The 10,508-nt window shown below is 37.4% G+C and overlaps 1 protein-coding gene across 2 annotated transcripts; it reads left to right on the top strand.

The window, feature by feature from the left end:
- The first annotated feature begins 1,481 nt into the window (after nucleotides 1-1,481).
- On the top strand, nucleotides 1,482-7,502 carry LOC132178657 (uncharacterized). 2 transcript variants are annotated; one of them, XM_059591139.2, is made up of 7 exons: nucleotides 1,482-1,885; nucleotides 5,468-5,532; nucleotides 5,610-5,785; nucleotides 6,178-6,286; nucleotides 6,441-6,651; nucleotides 6,807-6,871; nucleotides 6,953-7,502. In XM_059591139.2, exons 1-6 carry the CDS (start codon nucleotides 1,561-1,563, stop codon nucleotides 6,869-6,871), a joined length of 951 nt encoding a protein of 316 aa, XP_059447122.2. In that variant the 5' UTR covers nucleotides 1,482-1,560; the 3' UTR covers nucleotides 6,953-7,502. The 2 variants fall into 2 exon arrangements, with proteins under 2 accessions (XP_059447122.2, XP_088371506.1); XM_088515380.1 differs by having other exon boundaries at nucleotides 6,441-6,871.
- The last annotated feature ends 3,006 nt before the right edge of the window (nucleotides 7,503-10,508 follow it).

Here is a 10,508-nt window from a genome sequence, read left to right as displayed (position 1 = left end):
TCTCATTTATAGCCTCAGAATCTCTCTAACCATTAACTGGATATTCTCCAGTCCAAAATGAACGGGAGATGATCTTGTTGCTCCCAAGACACAAAATAATATATATATTGAAAATATTTCAACAAATGGTAGGTACTAGGTAGGGCTAAGAAAGAAAAAAAAAAAGTCACCTCAATTATCCGTCTTTCCCCCTCCCCTTTCTGCTAGGGTTTCATCTATAGCAGAGAGCGCCGTCGAAGGGGGAGAACCTTTGCTCTCCCCCTTTGACCCTCCTCCCCTCTCCCTCTTTGCCTCCCGGCTCCCCCCTCCCCTCCTATCGCCATCTTTCTCTTAGCGAGCTAGCCTATTTACCTAATACCCCTAACTTTTTGTGCGATTTTTTCCTTTCCCTTCCTCTATGCCTCTTCCCCCCTCCTTTGGTCCCTTTTTTTGCTCTAGGCTTTTGAATCGGCCGTTCTTTGCCCGATCTACTGCCCTTACCGGACCCAGGTCATCGCTCGCCCCTCCGCTTGTCCTCTTCGACTCCGTCTGGGTTCTTCGCGTTCCGGCCATTTTCCCCAGGTAACCTTCCTTCCCGACATGGTTTCCATTTCGGGTTTCTTGTTTCTTTGTTTTATTTTCTTGTATTCTTTCATTTTTCTTGTTTTTTTGCTTGAGTTTGTGTTTGTTTGTTTCTGTTTCTGCTTTTATTGTTTCTGTTTGTTTATGTACTCTTTGTGGGTGATGCTCATAGGGTTTCACTCAAACTTTCCGTTCCGTTTGAGTGCGCCGCCAATCTCCTCCGCGCCTGCTTCGCCGCCCACCACCCTCTGCTGGGCCTTTTTCACACTCCCCCCCCACGATGAACTTCCAACCCCCTTCCGTTTTCAGTTTCCGGGGAGCATGCGATCGGCTATTCTTTTCGGCTGCTGTCATCCTCTTAGTGTGCTTTTTTCTATTAGTTATTTCCCTGTAATTTTGTCTCACTTTCCTTTTTTTTTTTTTTGTTCTTTATACCTTGTTTTGTTTCCATGTATCGATTTTATTTTTGCTTGTAATAATGTTCGGTCCTCTCTCTCGATCTGCCCGCCTGATACCCTTTGAGGTAGTTGATTTGGTCCAGACCTTTGGGTTGTGGATGTGAACGTTATCCTTGTTTTCGGGTCAAGGATGATGAGTTTTGGCTTGAGGTTATCTGCCTTCAATGTTGAGGAATAACAGCCGAGGAATAAGAGGTATCTATGCATTGGTTTGAATTTGTTTGGGATAGATTTTCTGTTTAATTTAAAAATTAGTCATAGGTTAGCGGATTTTGTATGAGTCTGAAATGTAATACGTCATCTTTGACACTTGTGACCTTGTAGCTTCGGTTATGGTTGCTTCACGACTTTGCTTTATATTGTTTAAGTTCTATGATCGTTTATTAATGAATGAGATTGAACTGTTTAAAAAAAAAAAAAAAAAAAAAAAAGTAGGGCTAACAGCACAACTTAGCGGCCGCGGCGCCGGCGATAGTAATAGAGCGTGGGCTTACGAGAGCAGAGGGGCCGAGAAGTGAAGTGGAAGTGAGAAGAATCAACAATGAAAGGCAGGACCATTCAGGCTGCACTAAACAGTACTGGCAGGTCGCTTTCCTCTTCTTCTTCCTCTTCCTCCCCATCTTTGTCGTATGTGGAGAAAAGGCTTTCTTTCTTAGCATCCTTCTCTACCCAGAGACAGCCCCTCCAAAACCCTTTTCTTTCTCGTTTGCTTGGCTTCCCTCGTAAACCCAACTCCTCCGTAGTTTCTTCTTCTTCTTCTTCTTCTGCTGTTACTCTTCGGTTTGTGAGTACCAGCAGCTTCTCCTCCTCCGAAGAACAAAAAGATATTGATGTCGAGGCTAACGAACAAGAAGACCCATTTCAATGTAAGCATCTATTTACCTGTTTCTCTTAGCTTTTCCATTAAACTTATAGGCGAATAAAAAATCATGTATTTCTTTTTCAATTTGTGATTTGTAATGATTAAACCGTATTACGTTTCTTCGTGTACATTCCACGCAGTTTTTTTTTTTTTTTGGTTTCTCTACTCAATGTTTTGGTTTCCAAGATAATTGCCGAAAACAAAGGGAAATGAGAGTTTGAATATTGTTGTTGGTGCCCCCTTGATTTCCAGAACTCCAAGCAAGCCTAGTAGTTTGATAGATTCAGCCGACTGCGCTTTTTTAGTTTCTGGGTTCAGAAATTCTGGAATTTATAATTTTTTGTCCTTTTGGTTTCTTTCCCTTCCTACTAGACAGAGCACTGGCGTTCGTATGTAATTCATTGGGAGTAAAAATGCTGCTTTGGGTCGTTGTTTGGTGGGTTTGTGTAAGGGAAATGAGTGTAATATGTTTGATGAAATGTTTCTCTCGTGATACTCACTGAGAGCTTTACTTTCATTTATAATAGTTGCTGCAATATCTGTTACAACCGTGTACAACTGTTTTACATATTCAAAATATCAATTACAACAGAATGATCTAATGATAGCATACAAGCTACACAGATCTAATGATAGCATACAAACTACACTTCAATTGTTGATTTTGAGATTGTTCTATCCTTATCATGAGAAGTTTTGTCTCCTGAGGTTTGTTGTGCAACGGCATTGTTTGACTTTTGAATATCAGTAGAATCTGATCTAATAGTTTGAGGACTTGGAACCGACTCAGTAACCTTGTTTTATGTTTCTGATTGGGACATTGTTCCGGTGTTTGATCAAAGTCCAGTCCCAATTGCCCTGGTGTCAGACTCTGTGACTCTGGATAAATATAGTCCAGTCGATTTACCGTGACACTATGCTATGAGTTACATACTTCGGACTTTCTAAAGATGCTATACTATTAAATGTAATATTTTTAGCCTTGTAATTTAATTACTTTTTTTCTGTTTTCCTTGAAACATAAATTCTCGAAGTTATATATATATAATACATGTTTACTTTATTAACTTAATTGAAGGGTTTGAAATCGACCAATTTTGTTTGGTTCCATGGATATATTTCTCAATGTTTACACTGTTCATTAATATTTACACATTAGTGCTACATAGAGTGGGGATTCAATGGTTGTAGTTTTTCTTTAGAAAGTTCAGTGTTGGAATCAGATTTGTAATCCTCTCCTTTGATGGATAGTTACATTTCATGAGAAAAATTAGTTGTTTAAACTTCTTAGGGTACGTTTGGTATGTGGAATAGACCCCTGGGATGGAATAGTGATTTCTACGGAATATCTATTCCATTGTTTGCTTGGTTTTTTATTCCTGAGATTTGTAATCCTCTCCTTTGATGGATAGTTACATTTCATGAGCAAAATTAGTTGTTTAAACTTCTTACAGGGGTGTAAACGAGCCGAGCCTGAGCAAGCTTCTCTTGTTCGGGCTTCGTTTGTTTAAATTTTACTCGAGCTCGAGTTGAGCCAGCTTGCGAGCCGGCTCTTATATTTAATGTTTTTTTTTAATATATAAATTTAAACTTCAAGTACTCTTAAATTGCTCAAAAAGCCAGCTTGCATAGCTTAGCCTGGCTAGCCGAATAGGGAGCCTAAGTCAATACAACAAGGCACTTGGTTTCGAAGAGAGAGGATATGCATCATTTTATAGATAAGCAAACTTGGGGGTTGGTGTTTTCTTAGCAATGTGGGACAAGTTAACATGTTGTATTTAGACTGTAGTGGGACAACGCCCCTAACAAAAATTTTTTTTTTCAACATCTCTCTCTCTCTCTCTCAATCTCCCTCACTAGTCACAGTGCATCTTCCACCCCAACTCTCATTTCCCACTCTCTCACTCTTGCTCACCAGACATGTAGTGATCTCAAGTGTTTGAGTCTGTTTGATTCTTCAATAGTTTCTACTTTTCTCAATCTCTCTCAATAGTTTCTGCTTGATTCTTCTTTCTTTCGTTTGGGTCTGCTCTAATTGAATCTGGGTCTTTTTAATGATTGCTCTCTCTCTCTCTCTGATCACGACTAAGTGGAGAAAGCTTGTTTTTGTTTGGGTGAAGAAGACGAGCAACAGAGAATCAGTGATGGAAAGACGGGGAGAGAGAGAGAGAGAAAATAATGTTAAAAAAATTATATATATATAAATAATAAATTAAAATAAGTTATATAGTATATTTGTTATTACTGAGTAATATTGACTATATATTGTTAGTTACTTAATAAAAAAATATACGAGTTGAGCTTTATACGAGTGCGCGCACGAGCCTAACCGAATTGAGCCGAGCTTGCTTCGTTTAATATTTGAGTTAGGATTTGTGGAAGCGCCTCATTTAATAATTGAGTCGAGCACGAGTCGAGCTTATATGAGTCGATCCTGAGTTCGCTTGTGATTCACGAACACCCCTACTTCTTAGTGTACGTTTGGCATGCGGAATAGACCCTTGGAATGGAATAGTGATTTCTATGGAATATCTATTCCATTGTTTGGTTGGTTTTTTATTTCTAAGAATAGCTATTCCACAGGAATGGCTATTCCTTTGCCATGAGAATAGCACATCAATCCTAAATTCACTCAAAAGCCCTCCATTGACCCAAATCAAATACAACATTCCTATCGCTCGTGTTGGATCTCGACGGTGATCGATTATGTTGCTTCCTGGTGTGGGCCTTGCAAGTTCATGGAGCCCATTGTGCATGCCATGGCCTCCAAGATCTCCGACGTCATCTTTGCCAAGATCGATGTCAATGAATTACCTGTGTGTATTCTCTCAAGATTCTTGTTGTTTGTTGGCAAATCTCTGTGTTTGTGATTATTGACTCACAGATGCATTGTGCAGCCCAACATCGTTGCTACAAGCTATCCCCACTACAATGCCACTGACTTTCTTGAGAAGTACTTAAATTGCAGAAGCACTTATTTTGTTTTTTGACAATTCAAATCATGTTAAGCACTGCAACTTGGACTTTCAAATTGGTGCCTTCAGCCACTGAGTCCTCTGGCAAAATAGTAGTGCTTTTGTAGGGAAATTGTAATGGAGTTTTTCGTCTTTAAACTTGGGCTTTCTCATCAGTCCCTTCATCCACAGCATCCAACGTATCCTGAATTCGGAAGCAACCTGTTCTCATTAGTACATGGGTTTCACTTTTGGCTTCTCTTTGTTTCGTTGTCTCCTGATAGGGAGAGACACAGAGAGATTTGAAGGATTTGGAAGAGAAGATGACTTCCTATTCTGTGATGTAAATTAAAATTTTATTTTAGGGTATTTTAAGAAATTTAATTATCATATGATTTTATTTACCAGTGTATTGCATTGTACCAAACAATGGAATAAGAATAGCTATTACTATTCCTGTGTTACAACCAAACTATCGAAAAGTAATAGCTATTTCTTTTCGTTAATATAGCTTCCATTTTTCCAATGGAATAGTCATTCCATGTATCAAACATGACTTTAGCTCCAGCTTTTTGTTTCATTCACTATAGATACTGTGATTCTATCTTTGCTGAACTGTTTTTTATTTGCAGGTGAAACAATTGGAGAAGGAGAATCCACAGATGGATGGGAAGAAGAGGATGAGGCCGAGCCTGAGGTACAATATTCTGTCTTAAACCATCTCAGCTAAACCAATCTACATTTTGGTTGATGAAAGTCCCCTCATATATATAGATTGGAGATGGAGGTGATGGTGGTGGAGTTGTTTTGCAAGGTGTCCTGTGGGGTGAATCGGTTCTCTCTATTGCCCGCAACGTCTTGTTGCAATTTGGTGATGACATGAAGCTCTATGCTTTCAAGACGACTCCTCGTGGATATGTTTATGTGAGACTGGATAAACTGTCAAATGAGTAAGATCTCCGCTCTTGTTTATCAAAACCTTAAGGCAGTGGATTTACATTCAATATTCTGCAACTTCAGTAGCTACAAGGAGTTCCTTTTTTCAATAAAGTCCATTTTCCCATGAACCCTAAATGATAGCATACCCTATGGTCAAAATATAAGCTCTTCTGATTGTTAATTTGCTCTTGCGCCGAAGCCCTATGTGCTATAATGCTGAGTCAAGGACACTCTGCCCTATCTATATTTGACTATGGTGTTTCATAATGTTCCACACTATTTATGTTGGTAGTTGGTACCTGTAGTTATAGAAAGGTACATCTTACATAATTTTATTATGTATATTTCTTTTTATTTGAATCTCTATGGTTTGTTAAGATACCAATGTTGATTCCATATTCAGATATGGTTGTCCCAACATGGAGGAGCTTGAGAGCTACAGTCAAGAATTCAAGAAAAGATTGGATGAAGTTGGAGAACTTGGAAAAATACCTAATAATTTGGCTCTTGAGGTATTGAACAGCTAGCTTTCTTCTGTAGTCTGTATATGAGGCTTTAATCATTAGGCAGTTGACGTTTTGGATAATATCATAAAGATTTATCTGATTGATGAAACTTTTTATTTCGTCGATAATATATCAAAAACCCTTTTGTCTTGTTTTCTAGGTATCATCTCCAGGGGCAGAGAGGATACTAAAAGTACCAGATGATTTGGATCGCTTTAAAGACAAGCCTATGAGAGTATGCTATGTAGATGTGGAGTGTAAATGTCAAGAAAAGGATGGTGTCTTTATGCTGGATTCCATGGAAACAGAATCGGAGAGTTGTGTGTGGAAGTTGGCAAATGTGAAGGCAAACAGGGACCCCGAAAGCAAAGGTAGACCTTTAAGCCGTAAACAGAAGGACTGGAGATTAAAAGTGCCATTTGGGATGCATAGCAGGGTGTTCCTATACCTTGAATACTGAAATTTTACTAATTGAGTTGTTTTGAAGAACTCTTAGATGAGCTGATAAAGTTGTCTTTGGTGTTAGTTGATGAAATGATCCAGTACAAAATGCAGATTTTGTGCGGCGTTTGCACTCACTCCAGTTTATAGGTATGCTAATTCCTAACTTTGGTGCAATTTGCAAACCCCTCTCTTTTTTCTTTTATTTATTTTTTTGTTATTGGTGGCTAGTGGGCCGAAACTCTGGTTTGGGCTCCATGGTGGATGGCCCAGCCTAATCTGCAAACGCCATACAAAGGAATTATGGAGTCATGCAAAAACCCATTTTAATCCAAATACATTCCTCAAGGCTCAAGGTAATGGAGTTCATCTCACACCTTAGATTCCTTCGCTGACCATAAGGACAAAATAGTAAGAGATGAGCAGCAGGTGGATTCATTTTCTTAGAATCTAAAGGGGGTTTCGTAAAAAGTGTCACTGTTTCATAATTGACAAGGAAAGAAGACACTGTTCTTGACAGCGTGATATTAATAAAGGCCCTTTTGAGGGATGGAGACGGTTTGTCCTTTGAGGAAGGCAGTTGTTTGTTGGCTTATTTGCCAAAGTTTTTCTCTCTTTCTTCTCCAATAATTTGTGGTTCACAGTATGAGTAGATAGCTTCTTCTTTTCTTCTTTTCTTTTTGTTTTAGGTAGAACACAAGTTGTGGAGTTTAAGCTATGAATGAGTCTCTACAACCTAATAATACTTTTTATTTAGGATGGAGGTTTGGGATTCGATGCTCATCATGTTTGGAACCTTTGAGAAATTTTTTTTTTTTTTTAAAAAAAAATTATATTAATTGACTCTTAAAAAAAAAAAAATAAATAAGGGGAGAGGAGAGGAGAAAAAAGCAATGGAGCAAGCTCAGTAGTCATTATAGATAAGTGGATCACTACCAAACAAGTGGATTTTTTTCATCCTCTATCATTTGATTAAGACACTTCTTTCGTCAGCAATAGACAAAACCTAATTAGGTTACCCATCTTTATTGGTTAGAAAGGACATTGACATTGTGCATTAAGCCGTCCCTTTCTTCAGTACATATTTGTATACATTTTGAATTTGCCATCCCAAAGAATAAAGTTTGTTAACATCCTACTCCCTCCAAAAAAAAATAATAATAATAATTAATTAATTTAGTCTATTTAAATAATTATTTATTTTTAAGTATCACATGCTCTAAGAACAAGCGACAAATTTCCAAATGATGTTTTTTTATTGTAATGTGACATAAGTGTGAAAGTAGTCTATTCTCTGACTTGTTTGTTAATATTTTAAGTTTTGCTAAAAGCTGTCTTAAAAATATGTTATGAAAATCTTGGGCCAATGTTTTCCTCCAATCAATTTTGTCAATTATTGGGGGATAGAAAAGATGCTTACTTTACTGATTGATGGTTATAAAATGCCATGGTGGGCATGTGGTAATCATAAATGGTCCATCAATCGATCAAAATTCAAACTTAACCGCTATAAGCAACTGCAAGAATATAATAATGAACAAGTGCTAAGCAAAATTTCAAACCTTAGCAGATAATGCCAATTGGAGAAGTTGGAGAACATGAAGGGCCATTATTAATGCTGATGTAAACAACAATTAGCTATAGAAAAAGATCACCCAATTAAGGGCTGTTTATGGAAAGCCAGCAACATATAATAAGGGTAAGAAATAAAATAAATTTATTTTATTTATTTATTTTTTTTTTTTGGGTGCCATTGGGTGTCACATTTCTCTTTATGGTGAAAGGAGACCTAGTGGTTCTAGCAATTATTCATGGAGAGGGACATAGCACCATGGGAGAGGCTAGGGCATGGTTTAGCCTGAGGGGCTCAGGAGCAGTCAACATTGGTGTGGCCCTGCTGGTGACTAAATCGAAGCCCCTTAGGCCTACAAGTTGTAGGACATTTTGTCCGTCCACCATTAAATTGTTAGATAGAATATCAAGAAAGAGGAGGAAATTTGCCCCGAGTTAGATCCCCACACGGCACAAACTAGTTCTTTTCATCCACGTTCTACTAGCCACTAGGGAAGACATCATTCGCCAAATTCAGGTTGCAGTTATTATTGAAGACATTTTTGGTTTAATGTCGCTTGCACTTGCAGCCAAACAACGATGACAAGAGTGTTTTGTTTGCTTCTTTCTTTCAATTTCTTGTGTACTTGGGAACTGTTTGGTCCAATTGTTTATTATGTAAAGAAGATGAAAACAACTTCTCCGACCCTCATTAAAAGCAACGAGATCAATTTTCACCTAAATTGTGTACATCAGCAAAGGGAGAGACATTATTACTTTGTGAAATGGATTTGACACCATTTTTAACATAATCACAATACTTTGTTGCAATTAAGTAGTAATCACATCAAATGGGGATGATGGGGGTCCCAAATACTATGAATGATATTAAAAAGATTTCCACTAGTCCACCCATAAATTCTTATAACAAAACACATCTTATCTCATGGTGTGTCTGCAACTAACCATGGATGAGAAAGCCCAAGTCCCCACCAACCATCACACTTGAGTTGTGCAGCAAGTTCTGAGATCAAGTCTAGGTAGAAATTAGGTTTTTTTATTTTTATTTTTATTTTTATTTTTCTTTTATTATTAGTTTTGGATTAAGCCAATACCCTCTTGGCCAATGGGCCAAGAAAATGGTAGTAAAAAAATGCCGATTGTTAAGTAGTCCAAAGGTTGGGCTACTTGGGATAGACATATGAAGTTAAGACTGTTCAAGCGGGTGGCTATTAAACGCTACTAACCGCTAACCATTATTCATGTAACTATAAGCAAATGCGGTTAACAAAAATCATTAACCGCAAAGGTGGAAGATGATGGTTTGAAAAACTAACAAAAAGAGATAGATAGGAGGACCGGAGGAGAGTAAGTAAAGAGAGAGAGGCGGAGAGGGGAAGAAAATTCATTGATAGTTAGGTTTGTGATCTTCCATTATTTTTCCTAAGCCTTCCATTATTTGGTTAAAGCGACTTTTTGTAACATTAGAGAGTTTCATTGAATCATGTAGATCTTTAGTTCATGCATGTGTCATGTGTGGTTGCATAACCTTGAATCTACTCCCCCAAACCACCCAAAAAAAAAAAAAAAAAGGTTGATTACCTATATATTATCATTAGCTGACACGCAATTTAAACTTTTAAAGTTGTTCCATGAAGTATCACACTCAATTGTATTGAACTATCATTTTGTTACAAAAACCCCATTCTATTAGTCAAAATCATTAAAACAAAGTAAAATGATAAAAATAACATAAGTTTAGAAACTAAATTTATTTGAATACCCTTAAAAATTTGAAATTTTCAATAAATAAATACCTTGAGGTGGTTCAGGCAAGGACGAATTTAGGGGGGGACCGGTAGTGGCTCTGGTCCCTCCCCCCCCAAATTACAAGAAAAAAAATAATTTAAGATATTTTTTGGCCATTGGTCCCCCCAAACTCAAAGCTAACTCCGTCCATGGGTTTCAAGGGCCAAGCCACTCGAAAACTCGTAAGGATATATATATATATATATATCTGTGTGTGTGTGTGTGTGTGATTTTAGCAAAGCTGAAAAATATTTAGAGAGTGAAATATATGATGTTTTGAAAAAGTAGGTAGCTAATATAGAAAATATATATATATATATATTTTAAAGCTAGAATTTTAGCTAAACTTTGGACATCAGAGTGAGATGTAAATGCTATATGACCATAAAGAAATAGTAATACTTGATCAAAGGGGCAACGGTATAAT

The sequence above is a fragment of the Corylus avellana genome, chromosome 4 (genome assembly GCF_965113065.1).
Source record: "Corylus avellana chromosome 4, dhCorAvel1.hap1.2, whole genome shotgun sequence".
In the NCBI taxonomy this organism is placed as follows: Eukaryota; Viridiplantae; Streptophyta; class Magnoliopsida; order Fagales; family Betulaceae; genus Corylus; species Corylus avellana.
Note: the sequence above shows the minus strand (reverse complement) of the source record. Positions and strands in the feature narration are given on the sequence as shown.